The 15,015-nt window shown below is 43.3% G+C and overlaps 1 protein-coding gene across 1 annotated transcript in view; it reads left to right on the top strand.

Moving 5' to 3' along the window:
- LOC308301987 (long-chain-fatty-acid--CoA ligase 1-like) overlaps positions 1-14,807 on the top strand; it is a gene marked incomplete at both ends in the record, with an annotated part of 15,225 nt that extends 418 nt beyond the window's left edge. Inside the window, 19 exons of the mRNA XM_080746133.1 lie at positions 256-373; positions 913-977; positions 1,514-1,615; positions 3,130-3,229; positions 3,409-3,584; positions 4,069-4,101; positions 4,221-4,272; positions 4,968-5,041; positions 6,428-6,505; positions 6,651-6,785; positions 7,064-7,198; positions 7,811-7,906; positions 8,367-8,439; positions 9,315-9,403; positions 10,940-11,056; positions 11,408-11,551; positions 13,350-13,454; positions 13,873-13,944; positions 14,667-14,807. Coding sequence (XP_080602259.1) covers positions 256-373; positions 913-977; positions 1,514-1,615; positions 3,130-3,229; positions 3,409-3,584; positions 4,069-4,101; positions 4,221-4,272; positions 4,968-5,041; positions 6,428-6,505; positions 6,651-6,785; positions 7,064-7,198; positions 7,811-7,906; positions 8,367-8,439; positions 9,315-9,403; positions 10,940-11,056; positions 11,408-11,551; positions 13,350-13,454; positions 13,873-13,944; positions 14,667-14,807 — 1,905 coding nt within the window. The remainder of the gene's footprint in view (positions 1-255; positions 374-912; positions 978-1,513; positions 1,616-3,129; positions 3,230-3,408; positions 3,585-4,068; positions 4,102-4,220; positions 4,273-4,967; positions 5,042-6,427; positions 6,506-6,650; positions 6,786-7,063; positions 7,199-7,810; positions 7,907-8,366; positions 8,440-9,314; positions 9,404-10,939; positions 11,057-11,407; positions 11,552-13,349; positions 13,455-13,872; positions 13,945-14,666) is intronic.
- Positions 14,808-15,015: the final 208 nt, after the last annotated feature.

Here is a 15,015-nt window from a genome sequence, read left to right as displayed (position 1 = left end):
TCCAGCCAGGGTCCGTTGCTCTCCCCAGGTTGGCAGAGGCAGTGTAGCGCCCAGGATTACATTAGACTATTGACACTGGTTGAAAAAATGGGCTAGCAAACCATAGCGAACCAAAATGGATCCATTTGTAGCCTACACTCTCTGAGCTACAGATGCTCCTGGGTCTTTTTAGGGCTCCTGATGGTCCTCGTACCCGTTGTTGAGACCCACCAGTGCCGTAATGGAGCGTTTTTTTTTTTTCATTCCCACCAGCAGGGGGCAGACTTTGCACGGCGGTCGGCGCTGATGAGCGGAGACGACGATCACATGACGCATTTCTACGATGACGCCACCACCATGTATGAGTTCTTCCTCCGGGGAGTGAGAGTCTCCGGTAAGCAGTGGTGTAAAAAAGAAAGTACTCACATTGTTTTAGTTAAGTAAAAAGTATCATTGCTGCAATGTGGAAATACTCTGTTAGGGTGCCCTCACACCAAAATACCTATGAGAATGGAATCCGCGTTCCGCCAATGCATTTCAATGAGAATGGAGCGTTTTTTGCAGAAATCCTCTGCTGGCATGAAACCGCGTCACTCTCATTGAAATGCATTGGCGGAACGCGGATTCCACTCTCACAGGTATTTTGGTGTGAGGGCACCCTAACAAGTAAAAGTCTGCAATAAAACATTTACTTACAAATCCAAATGTACAAAAGTATTGGCATCAAAATGTACTTAGACTACACATAGAAAGTACTCATCATACTGTACATCTTTTGAATCTCTTTGAAATCTTTTGAAAATAGCAGATCATTACTGTCTCCAGAACCTTGCGTTTGACCTCAGTTCTGAAAGTTCTGGATGATGTGATTTGCAATAAACTTTGTCAAAATGTCCTCCCTCCCTCCCTCCCTCCCTCCCTCCCTCCCTCCAGATGACGGCCCATGTCTGGGCTCCAGGAAACCAAAGCAGCCATACACATGGATGACGTACAGAGAGGTACAGTTTAACCCATTTAGGCCTAGGATTATTGACTGCTTTAACAATTGAAAAATAGCAGAATCAAAAGACACATAGAATCAGGTCAAAATTCTAATTTTCACGATTTTTCAAAAATAGCAGATCTACAAGCTCGCAGCGCGGCACTCGGTGCCACGCTGTGAGCTTGTATATCTGCTATTTTTCAATAGTTAAAGCATAAAATAATGATACACAATAATGTGTACCCGTTCTAATACACCCCTCCTTCATCACAGCACTTATTATTAGTGGAAAATGTAACATTCACAGACGGATGGGAAAAAGTACCAACGTTTCTTACTGGTAAAAGTACCACTACTACAATGTAGAAATACTCTGTTACAAGTACTATTTCCTGTATTCAAAATGTACTTGAGTAAAAGTACAAAAGGCAGATGTTGGAGCTTAGCTCTTTCCAGGAGCACCGCTCAAAACGGCATTCATAAAACCGCTATTCAAAAACGTTGACCTAATGTAATTTGATAGCAATACAAATATGTCTGTGTCTTTGTTAGGTAAAGGAGAAAGCAGAGAGACTGGGGTCAGCCTTCGTCCACCTAGGACACTCCAAAAGTACAGACGCTCACATCGGCATCTTCTCTCAGAACAGACCTGAGGTACATCACACACACACACACACACACACACACACACACACACACACACACACACACACACACACACGTTGAACGGCAGTTGGGCAGAAACCTCATCTCCATATTCCAACTTTTTGTGTTTTGTGTTTATTTATTTTTTATAATTAACTCATTCTGAGCCCCAGACATTAACGGATTATAATGTCCAAAGTGCCTCCTTCAGGTCCCATTCACTTGCGTTGTCTTATTTTGAAGGCCAGAAGTCCACCGCGCAATCACTTCCGGTCTGACGTCATCGGATCGTGCGCCGGAACCGATGCGTGTCCACGTGGAGTTGTGTAATGGCCGACCGGGAGCTTTTATAACTGTGTAAAATAAGCGAGCATCTGCCTCCATCCTAGCTTCTAAAGTGTAGTTTTGAGATAATGGACATTAAAGATGAGATCGGCCGTCCACCTCAATGTTATGGGATGACTATTGTGTGCTCGTGGAGCCGTGATGATGACAAATCAGCGCCGGATTTCGTCTCCGGAGCTTCGGCCAAGTACTAGGTATTTTTACTCGCCGTTACAGTAATATATTACTTTTCACGCGACATCGCGTGGATGGCACTATAGATACTCTATTACTTTTCACGCGACATCGCGGGGTTGGCTTTTAATGAGTTAACACCCCTACTTGATCATATTGGAACGCGACACAAAAGCATCAAAAGTAGCAGATCCACAAGCTCGGAACGCAGCACGAGGCGACTTTAAAGTAGGCGTCTTTAAAGTAGCTTGTAGATCTGCTACTTTTGAATTTGAATCCAGAAAAGTAACACATTTGGACATATATAAGGTTTCACCCGACAGGGACGATATAGTCGACTGTTTTCTAGCAGAAAACCGTTTATTCATGTTGTGTCAAAAAAACATTGCAACAACAACTCGCATCTGTCAGTGGGTGAACAGACAGTCAGTTCCAGTCAGAGTTTTATAGGCTGCAAGCTGATGAGTGAAGTGGACACAGGTGAGTGAGTGATAAACTGCAGGGCTGATCCCGAGGCAGTGGAGACAGGTGTGCAACTGGTGAGTGAAGCGACGTGGAACGCAGTGTGGGTGTGGCCAGAGAAACAGACAGGTAGAGAGACAGGTGGTGACATTTTCAGAGCCCTACTTCACACAAAAGTGGCAAAAATCTCAATATTTAATACAGGGCAAGGTTTCTGCCCGATTTCAAAGAACACCTGATTCCAGTTGCACAAAATCCTGAATAGTTACATTTACACTACAGTATGTGTTGGCTCTGTCCTCCCACTCACTGTAATTTTAAATATGAAATGACTATGAGACATTCCTCCATTCTATACTATATTCTATAGCTGTACAGTAATGTACATTCACTTACAGTAGGTTGTTCTGTTGTTTTTCTCTTCAAAGACAAATCCATAATCCATAATTCAATTCAAGCAATCTGTTCAACATCTTTAAATTAATGACTTAAAGACCTGTGTTTGTATATGTTTGTGTGTGCGTGTGTGTATGTGTGTGTAGTGGACCATCACAGAGCTGGCGTGTTACAGCTATTCCCTGGTGTCCGTGCCTCTCTATGACACATTGGGGACAGAGGCCATCGCCTACATCATTGACAAAGGTACGCGGCGACACTCCATGCCCTTGCTTTAGTTTAGATCATTTTCATGTCAAGGACCCTGTTAATATGTATTTATGGCCTGCGGACCCCACATGAAATGACCCCCTACAAGATCACCAACAAAAATTGTTCGTCCTAGTTTTAGTCAATGACATTAATTGTGTTGTGCGTGCCTGCAGCGTGCCTGTCCACCATAGTGTGTGATGTAGCAGAGAAGGTTGCCATGGTGATGGACTGTTTGACAGACCGGGAGCATCCTGTAAGGACCATTGTTGTGATGGAGGGATGCAGCGCCGAGCTGACCAGCAGGGGGCAGCAAAACGGCATCCAAATACTCAGCCTGGAGGAGATGGAGGTTAGCGGGGGAGTTACTTTGATATCCTGTCAATTGATTTGTTTCTGTCTGTTCCTTATATGTCTGATCAATCAAGGCGTTCCACCACGGAGGAAAGCCTGGTGTTCATTCTAAAACTGTATTTCGTACAGCATTGTCGTGCAATAACAGTGAACATAGCAGATCTACAAGCTCACAACAATGTGTAGATCGGATATTTTCCCAAGTTAGAATTTAGAATTTTTTGAAACTTAACTTTATAATGATTTCTACAATGAACCTAATATTAACCACATGAAAGAGTCCTATTCTGTGGACGAAGGTTATTTGCGAAAATATGTTGTGAGCTTGTAGATTTAACTCGTTGTAGTGTAGTTAGTTTTGGGAAAGAGATTTTGTGTAGAGGGACATTTCTGCACATCTTTCTCTTTCTTTCTTTCTTTCTTTCTTTCTTTCTTTCTTTCTTTCTTTCCATGACTAAACATCCATATGTCTTCCCTCCTAGGCACTGGGTAAGGCCAACCTCCACGCTCCCTTGGTGAGTAACCATGACAACCTCAGGATATCTCTTGTCCAACTGCATAAAGGAATAGTCGGTTCAATAAAGGCTGCCTGAGTTTGACCCTTGACCTTTGTCACCTGACCCCTCTCTACCAGCCCCCCCGACCCGAGGACATGGCTGTCATCTGCTTCACTAGTGGGACAACAGGTAACTAACAACACCACACACAGTTAATCCATACCATTGGTTCTCAAAGTTTAGGGGGATCTAAATTGACCCATACGAGTCTGTTCTGTAACTCTGACAGTGAACAAATGGAACCAAATGAACCTGTTAGTGTACACTGTCAGAGTTAAGGGGAGACCTTGACATTTTAAAATGTGAGAAACACTGATCCATACAATCAATACAATCTGCTTCACTATTCCAGTGGTTCTCAACCTTTGGTTCGGGACCCCCAGGGGGGTCCCAAAATGATTTTGGGGGGGGGGGGGGGGGGGGGGGGAGGAGGGGGGGGGGGGTCCCCACTCCCCACTCCCCACTCCCCACTCCCCAGATGATTAACGTAATGTGAATCATTGTTTTCTCGTTCAACAGTGAACAAACCAGCATACAGTTTAAGTGTATAGAGGGTATATGCACATTTCTAAAATGACAATTTAAGGACATAATAACTCTAAAATGACAAACATTGGCCAAATTGTCAAATATTGGAGGCAGAAATTGTGAAAATGGCCGATCTACAAGCATGTAGATCTGCTATTTTCACTATACAACTGTGTTATACAAAATGTAATGCTTCAACTCTTAGTGCTCGTCAGGGTGGGGGGGTCCCCAGTTTGCATTGATGTATTAATTATAGATTGTTAAACTAGAAAATAAAACATATTTGTTTGTGTCAGGTAACCCAAAAGGAGCCATGCTGACCCACAGGAACATCGTCTCCAACGCTTCAGCGGTCATCCGACTCACTCATGTAAGGCCCAACCTACGTATAGCATACATGCATGGGCAACTGGCGGCCCGGGGGCCACATGCGGCCCTATTGATTTCAGCTGTTCCAATTCTAAAAATGCAAACATGACCAACTTTAAATACTTCAGTGCTTTATTAGTAGCTTAATGACAAGTGTTAAAATGTTATTTTATTTTTTATGTCCAATGTATTTGTATTTAACACATCTGGTGCCAACCCCGAGTTTCCCGAGTTTGAAAAGGTACTACCCCTGTGCCGACCCCGAGTTTCCCGAGTTTGGGCCGTTTTTGAAGAAAACAAAACAAATTTTTTTTTTTTCTTTCTTTCAAACATGGCAGCCATGTTTGTTTACATCTGAAGAAAACATAATGGCTGATAAATCATGAATGCCTGAACGGATTTCCAAGCGGATTTTTTTGTTTGAAAGCTGTGAACAGTGTGCACACACGTGGTGCATCATCTAGGCATGGGCGTGCACGATCCGTGCACTATAAATTACATGGAAGTCTATGGAGACCATGGCATCGCGGGACATTGGAGAGAAAAAATCACTGCAACATAAGTGTTAATAGTCCAGGCGTTTCGGGCAGTATTTTGATGTAATCGTGCACTTTATGAAAGAAGCATGAAATTTGGCACACAGTTAGAACATGCCATATGGAACATTTTTGGCTATAGGGGCATCGCAGATTTGTCTTGGGAAACTTGTGGGAGCCAATTAAAGTTGGGCTCTCATAGACTTTACTATAGAGTAAAATAATACAAAAAATACATATGCTTTAAGTAGCATGTGAGGGGTCAAACTAGGTGTTTTGGGGGATTCTGAAACCAATGCAAACATTTGTTTTGCAGGAAAAACATTCCTTGGGCTAAAAACGGACCTCATAAATCTATGGTTTAGTGATGAGTCATCACTTTTCAAAGTTTAGTGGCGGCCGTTTCTCGTAAAAAAAAATATTTAAAAAAATCCCAAAATATCAGATCTAAAAGCTCAAAACGTGGCTATTTTTGCTACTTTTGTGTGGCATAGAATGTTGAAGCAGGGCATTCATTTATGAAAAAGGTTAAAATGTTCTGCCCGGCAGTATATGCAACGTGGCCCTCCAGTGCCCCCCAACGTGGAAATACAGTATAGTGGCCGTCTCTTTCATCAAAGTTGCCCACCCCTGCCCTATAGCTTTACATACCGTCCATATGGATCTCCATAAAAGGGTTAGATACAGAGGAGAGATCTCCTTGACCAAAACTAGACTTCAGTGGCTGCTACTTTATTTAACATCCTTCATTACTCACACCTCTCCTCTGTGTGTGTGTGTGTGTGTGTGTGTGTGTGTGTGTGTGTGTGTGTGTGTGTGTGTGTGTGTGTGTGTGTGTTCCCATCCTGTAGGGTAGCTTTCGGTGGGCCACCAGTGATGTGCACATATCCTATCTGCCCCTGGCTCACATGTTTGAGAGAATAACACAGGTAAGTTAGTCGTCTGTATCCGTGGACCTACTGTATGTCAAGTACTTTACAACAGTGGTTCCCGGGGTCCCAATGCGCCACAATTAGTTAAACACCCAAAGTCAGAATATGGAGATAAGAGGTTTCTGCCCTGCTCTCCGTCCAGGGAGTGCTGCTGGTGCACGGAGCCAGGATCGGCTTCTTCCAGGGAGACATCCGTTTGCTCATGGACGACCTGGTGACCCTGAAGCCCACCGTGTTCCCTGTGGTACCCAGACTGCTCAACAGAATGTATGACAAGGTAGGAGTGTTTGGTAGAGCATTGCAAAAACCTATATTTCTATCAACTGTTTCATGTCAAGGATACCCATCTCAAAATATGTTGTTCCAGGGCCCCCGAGAAAGTAGTCGCTCTAAAAATTGCTCGCTCTAAAAAAATATATGTAAGATTTGCACAAATGTTCATGGTTTTTCAAAATAGCAGATCTGCAAGCTCATAGGGTGACACTCGGTGTGTGTGTGTGTGTGTGTGTGTGTGTGTGTGTGTGTGTGTGTGTGTGTGTGTGCGTGTGCGTGTAGATCTATGGGCAGGCCAACACCTCGGTGAAGCGCTGGATTCTAGGGTTTGCCTACAGAAGGAAGGAGGCGGAGCTAAAGAGAGGCATCGTGAGGAAAGACAGCATCTGGGATAAACTCCTCTTCAGAAAAGTCCAGGTACACTCACAGTTTACACTACAACTGGAGCTATTTATTTATAAGTTGACTATTTGATTGATCTTTGTGATTAATTTGTACCATGAAACGACACTAAAACAAGGTTGAAGCTGCACTATGGGGCGGCAGTGGCTCAGGGGTGGAGTTGCCGTTTTAGAACACGGAGTAATGATGTATTTGTACTGCCACCTACAGGCCACTCTTGGGGGTTGTTAGTAATAATGATGTATTTGTACTGCCACCTACAGGCCACTCTTGGGGGTTGTTAGTAATAATGATGTATTTGTACTGCCACCTACAGGCCACTCTAGGGGGTTGTTAGTAATGATGTATTTGTACTGCCACCTACAGGCCACTCTAGGGGTTGTTAGTAATAATGATGTATTTGTACTGCCACCTACAGGCCACTCTAGGGGGTTGTTAGTAATGATGTATTTGTACTGCCACCTACAGGCCACTCTAGGGGGTTGTTAGTAATGATGATGTATTTGTACTGCCACCTACAGGCCACTCTAGGGGGTTGTTAGTAATAATGATGTATTTGTACTGCCACCTACAGGCCACTCTAGGAGGTTGTTAGTAATGATGATGTATTTGTACTGCCACCTACAGGCCACTCTAGGGGGTTGCGTGCGCCTCATGATAACTGGAGCTGCTCCTGTCTCTCCTGCCGTCCTCACCTTTCTAAGAGCTGCTCTGGGCTGTCAGGTAACACACACACGCACACGCGCGCACGCACACACACACACACACACACACACACACACACACACACACACACACACACACACACACACACACACACACACACACACACACACACACACACACACACACACACACACTTCTTGTTTTCCATTTTGATGTCATTAAATGTAATTTCTTTGCATACTTAAGTTACTTATTTGTTATTATTCCTGTGGAATTTTTGTTTACAAAGTCTAAATGCCAAACTTAAATGTAATGTGTATGTATATGTTCCAAAGCAATTAAATCGTTAATCACAATTATTTTTGTGACAATTATCACAATCACTGCCAGGTATTAATGGTCCAGCATAATGTCATGATGGTAACAGCCCCTGTGTGTGTGTGTGTGTGTGTGTGTGTGTGTGTGTGTGTGTGTGTGTGTGTGTGTGTGTGTGTGTGTGTGTGTGTGTGTGTGTTAGTTCTATGAGGGCTATGGTCAGACAGAATGCACAGCTGGATGCACCATGAACCTGCCTGGGGACTGGACTGCAGGTAAGACTCACACAATCACGTAAAGTTGCAGTAAATTATATTTATTTGGTTAAGTGTTAAATAGCTCTATATTCGGATAGCACTCATTGCTATAGAGTGTTTGTTCAGTAAAAGGAGTCTTCCTGCCTCGCCAGCTCTTGATTAGACAGAAAATACATGTTGCCAATGTTATCCAATCAGGAGAGAGAACTCACACAGGATACAGGATGAACTTGAAGTGACGATGCAAAGAATTGAGCAGACAAAATTGGAACTAGAATTATAAAAAATGAAGCTGATGAATGGGTACTACTATAGCCTCACGTAGCCAGGCTTACTCATCTGTGAAGAGAAAAGCCTGGTTACGACCATAGTCTGATATGGCATAGAACGGTGCTACTTCCACCGGGAGAATTTCACCGGATGTTATTGTTTTTTCACATTGTGGTGTATTCTCCGCTGGCGAAAAAACTGTTCTACTTCTCCCGACCCTTCGGTTGTGCTCGTAAAAAACAATATCCAAACAAAAACATGGATTCTGTCAAAGGACACCTATTAAGAGCGAGTTAAGAGCTACAATCAATTTACTGGCGTATGTAAACAGACTGCAACAGGCAACACATGACGTAACTTCAGTTAACCGCAGCACTTTCGCCACTTCCGGTGTCTACAGGTTCATGCTATTCACATCGCATATTGTGGCCAGGGTGGTACTACTATATCTCCTGATACAGTCCTGATTGGATGAAATTGGCAACCCACTTGAACATTTATTTTCGGTCTATTAAAGGGAGACGCCTGTTACTGAACAAAAAACGCTATCGAGTGTGAACTAAAACTCTCTGATGCTTGGAAGCGTAGCTGTCGAATCAACTGTCCTTAACGTTTCCTTCAAGGTCACGTCGGAGCCCCTCTGCCTTGTAACACCATCAAACTGGTGGATGTGGCTGACATGAACTACCTGGCTGCTAACGGAGAGGGAGAGGTACGCTAACACACACACGCGCGCATGTATACACAAATTCATGCACACTAGGGCTGTGAAATAGGGGCTTTTAAGCCGTGACATCATTTTGTAGGCAGAGGAGAACTCTGCCCCCAGAGCATTTTCTGTCCCTCGCTATTTCAACAGATCTGAGACAAAAATAACGACTAAAGTATAATTTTAACACTTTCCTTTCAACAACAAAGAGAAGAAAAATGTGTAAATATTAAAAATAGTAAAAAGATTCACGGAAACTGGGGGCAGAAATTCTCCTCTGCCTACAAAATGATGTCATACTTAACAGCCCCGGCTGTGCTATCTCACAATTCGATTTGATTTCCGATTCTTGGGCTCACGATTCGATTCAAAATTCTCATTCTCATTTCAAAATGATTCCAAATCAGTTTCTAGTATCTATTTTAAGTCACAACAGTCAATGTTGTCATCATGGACTTTAACAACCAAGTGGACATTTTTGTCAAAATTATTTTTTTTGCCACAGACATACAAAATTTGTGAACAATGATATTACCTGAAACACATAAAGAGATCGCACTGAATGACCATAACAGGACTAGATAGATAGATACCTTTATTATCCCAAGGGGGAAAATCAGTTGCCCAGATGCAGCACAGCAGTATAAGGTTATTTACAAAGTTACAGAGAAGTAAGAAAAAAGATAAAGAAAAACTAAAAAAAACAAGAACAGAGTACAGTAAGAGCAAGGTACGTCAAGAAAGGGAACAAATTATATATATATATATATATATATATATATATATATACACACAGTATATATATATATACACACAAGTGTCCTTAGACACAACTATCAATATAGTACAGTGCCCCCAAATCAAAGTGACCACAACATTCAATGCTAGTTAGTGCAACAAGTATCTCACAATCATGTCAAACACAAGCAAAAATACTCAAAACTACCAACACAACCTAATAGTGCAGAGTGTCCAAAGGTCAGTGCGATATAAAAACAACTAGAAAAAGAAAGGAACAAGATAGGGTGACGCAGCAAGACGCACAAGAGCACCCTCCCCGGAAGGTCCTTAGAGGTCAGAGTCAGTGCAACTAAAGTTCCAGTAAGAAAGGCTACCGTCGTCCTAGGTTAGGAAGGTAGTCCTCTTCAGTCGACCGTTGTGTGTCTCGTTATACAGCTTGAGAGCAGCCGGTACAAAAGACTTTCCTAGGACTGTAACTCTGACAGTGTTCAAATGGAACCAAACACACCCGTAGTTAAGGCGGTCCTTTCAAATAAAACATTCAAACACAAACCACTAGTTGGACTCCTAATAATAGTGTTGTAGTAAATAAGTGTCATACATATTCTGAAGAAAACCTGGAGACTCGACATCCAGTAATTGGGTCTCATGATCAAAAACATATATTATACCAGAGAGGGTCGCTTGTAAGAATTCTTGGCTTTGATGGTATCTTAGATTAGGTGTAGTTCTATTTGATGCAGAAACAATAATAATTGCTGTGTGTGTGCGTGGTACGTGTGGTGCGTGTGTGTCCAGGTGTGTGTGAAGGGTCCTAACGTGTTCCAGGGTTATCTGAAGGATCCAGAGAAGACCAAGGAGACTATCGACGCAGACGGATGGGTGCACACTGGAGACATTGGAAAATGGCTGCCGGTCAGTGTTCATAAAACTAAAAACTATGGCGAAAATGTTCATCAACTACCCTTTTTCACTGAAAGTGAATATAATTTTGTAAATCAAAAGCGTGTCCATTTGGATTACTACTACGCGACAGCTCACAATGCATTGCGATGCGATGAATTGTGAGCTTGTAGGAGCTTGTTAAAGGGCTTGTTTTAAACAAGAACGCGATCTGGAGATGCAGTAAATGGAGGTTTTCAGTTTTCATTCTCCCAAAGGATTATGGGAATTTGAGTTTTTGCATCAATGCCGGGTGCCACAGACCCCACTCTATGGTTTAGAATGGGAAACGCTATATACCGACTTTGTGTGTGTCAATGACAGAACGGCACCCTGAGGATCGTGGACAGGAAGAAGCACATCTTCAAGCTGGCTCAGGGAGAGTACATCGCTCCGGAGAAGATCGAGAACGTCTACGTCAGGAGCGACGCCGTGGCTCAGGTCTTTGTGCACGGAGACAGCCTGCAGGTATTATCACTAGTAAGACACCCAAGGGTGGAATGCGACCTCAGGGTGACATGCAACCTCGCCCTAAAGGGCGAGGTCGCGCCAATTCTTGACAATCTGGCCAACCACAGCGTTTCTCTGACTTTCCATCAGGCCTGTTGGTTTTCACGCTCCAGTGCGGCGTTCATGCGCTGCAAGTCCTTGTCCACAGCCCTACGGTCCTGGTGGCCCTTGGTATTGTTGATATTCTGGAAACGCTGCCATTGACTTGCACCAATTTTGTGAGGATATCAACCCTAGGAGACACGGGGAGAACACGCCAACCCAACCTAGGGTGTGAGCGATAGGGCCCTGACTATGTTATGTCAAAACATGCCCATATGTGGACATTACCAAATATGGGCATTTCCAGATATGTCCTTAATATTGATAACATTGGGACAGGGATCTCCATATATGGGCATAAAACGTATGTTAATTAGTAAAGCCAAGCTTGGGTTTGATGCCTTGGGATTTCTATATTTGGACATAAGTGTATACCCAATAGGTCATCATCTGGAAAGGTAGGGTGTAAATCAGAGTAAAGCAGGCTTTTGAGCTAGTTAGGGCCAGAGATTGATGACATCAGAAATCCCCATATATGGGCATAAAGGGATTTTGCTTTTGGGAATGCCCATCTATGGCATTTTAATTTTATTTTATCCTTTATTAATAAAAATACATGTATGTATCCATATACATATGGAGTTCAATATTGATGTTTTTGGAGAAGGTATGTTGTAAATGTATGCTACTTAGTAAGGGTTGGCGATAGGGCCTTTCTGTGTGGAGTTTGCCTAAACATGGAGATGTGGTACAGAAGGACTCATATATGGGCATAAAAAGTATGTCATGTGACATCACTTCCTGTACAGACAGTCAGACAGACAGCCATTGACTCCGACCTAACAATAGCTACTGTCTATGACGGTAGTTCCATATGACATATTGGACTAGACTATCTCCATATATAGTGTTATCCACATCTCCATGTTAGGACTCATATATGGGCATAAAAAGTATGTCATGTGACATCACTTCCTGTACAGACAGTCAGCCATTGACTCCGGATTAACAATGGCTACTGTCTATGACGGTAGTCCCATATGACATATTGGACTAGACTATCTCCATATATAGTGTTATCCACATCTCCATGTTTAGACAGCCAATGACTCCGGCCTAACAATGGCTACTTTCTATGACGGTAGTCCCATATGACATGATGGACTGGACTATCTCCATATATAGTGTTATCCACATTTCGTGTAGCCGCCCTGTACAGGAGGTGATGTCACAACTCGCTGACATCACACTGACATCACAGAGGATACGGACGGTCACGAGGATACGGAAGGAAGGAAGGACACTCAAGCGACACGGTTCTTCAGAGTATATGCGACCTTCGGTCGCAATTACGTCACCATTAGGGCTGTCACTATTATGACATTTTATGTGGCGATTAACGAACCCGGTGCCATCGACGAGATTGGCGAGCGACTCTTTGATGTCGCCGAGTGCCGTCGATAGTGTTTTTTCTTAACATAAAGCATGACTTACAGTAGGCAATTATGCTATGAGGATGATGCAAATGAAATAGAAGAGGTTGTGACAAACAATAACTACATTGAATCCATTTGTTAAGCTGTTAATTTAATATATACGATACTGAGGGTCCATTTATTTGTACACTCTCTGAGTTACAGGCCATTTGGGCCCTTGGTGGTCCCTGTACCTGACATTGAGAACCAGTGCATTATACTGTATGTTAATGTTTCAGGCATGTCTGGTAGCAGTGGTGGTCCCTGACCCTGAATTTCTGTGTGGGTGGGCTAAGAAGACCCTGGGTCTGGAGGACAGTTACCTGGAGCTGTGTGGCAAACAGGTAAGACACACACACACACACACACACACACACACACACACACACACACACACACACACACACACACACACACACACACACACACACACACACACACACACACACACACACACACACACACACACCTTTTTCAGGCCCCAAAATAATCATATTTAAATTGGGGACTCCCCACTATACTATGAAAAGCTGGATGAGCGCCTTTGAGTTTGCTGTGAGTGTGAAACGGTTAGTAGCTTTTCGGGCGATTCCTGTCTGGATTGTCAACTATAGAAAAACAATAGATGGTTCTTTGCGACGAATCGCAAAATGCAACAAACCCTGGTGCCATGAAAGACGTGACACTGTAGCCATGTAAGTGTAGGCCCGGGTGAAGTCAATTGTTCCCAAGTCTGACATTTCCTGTTTCCTGTCTGCCCAGGAAGTGAAGGCGGCCATCTTGGCGGACATGCTGAGGCTGGGCAAGGAAGGTGGTCTCAAGTCCTTTGAGCAGGTATTTTTGTCAACGTAATCAGTGCTGCAAAAATACCACAATATCAATACCACAATATAGAATGTAAAAGTTCTGTATTCAAAATGGTGCTTAATTACAGTACACAAACACACACAGTGAGAGACTGAAAGATGTGAACACTGTGTGTACATACTTGTGTGTGCTCGCCTGTGTTGTTTTTGACAGAACATTTTGATTTAGTTTTAGTCATAGTCTTTTGAATAAAATGTAATTTAGTTTTAGTCATAATTAGTCACCTGAAAAGTTTTAGTTTTAGTCTAGTTTTAGTCTGACTGAATATCATAAGATTTTAGGCGACTAAATCTACAGTTGATTTAGTCAACTAAAATGTATTTTGGCAGGCCTTGATGGCATCGTAATGACTGATTTTACGCAGCGTTGTGAGCTTGTAGATCAGCTATTTTCAGCATGCAACACCTGAAGAACAACCAAACTCTCTTCTCTCTTCTCCACTAGTCCCTCCCCAACATTTTAATCTAGTTTTTATTTTGTTGACGAAATTGTCAATATATGTAGTCTTAGTTTTAGTCATCCCAGCTTAGTTTTTATTTCGTTTTTATTTAGTTTTCGCAGTTGACAAACATTTTTCGTCATAGTTTTAGTCGACGAAATTAACACTGGTGCTCGCTTGTGCGTGTGTGTGTGTGTGTGTGTGCGCGTGCATGCGTGTGCGTGTGTGCGTGTGCATGTGCGTCCTCCAGGTTAAGGCCATCAGCCTCCACACAGAGATGTTCTCGGTGCAGAACGGCCTCCTCACCCCCACGCTTAAGGCCAAGCGGGCCGACCTAAGACAACACTTCCAGTCCCACATAGATGACCTGTACGCCTCCATCTCTATGTAGAGCACAACCCCCCTAAAGGACCCCCATCACCCCCTAAAGGACCTCCATCACCCCCTAAAGGACCCCCATCACCATGTAGAGCACAACCCCCCTAAAGGACCCCCATCACCCCCTAAAGGACCCCCATCTCCATGTAGAGCACAACCCCCCTAAAGGACCCCCATCACCCCCTAAAGGACCCCCATCACCATGTAGAGCAGCAGCCACC

The sequence above is a fragment of the Nannobrachium achirus genome (assembly GCF_963921795.1).
Source record: "Nannobrachium achirus genome assembly, chromosome: 17".
In the NCBI taxonomy this organism is placed as follows: domain Eukaryota; kingdom Metazoa; phylum Chordata; class Actinopteri; order Myctophiformes; family Myctophidae; genus Nannobrachium; species Nannobrachium achirus.
This window is presented reverse-complemented; position numbering and strand designations above follow the sequence as displayed.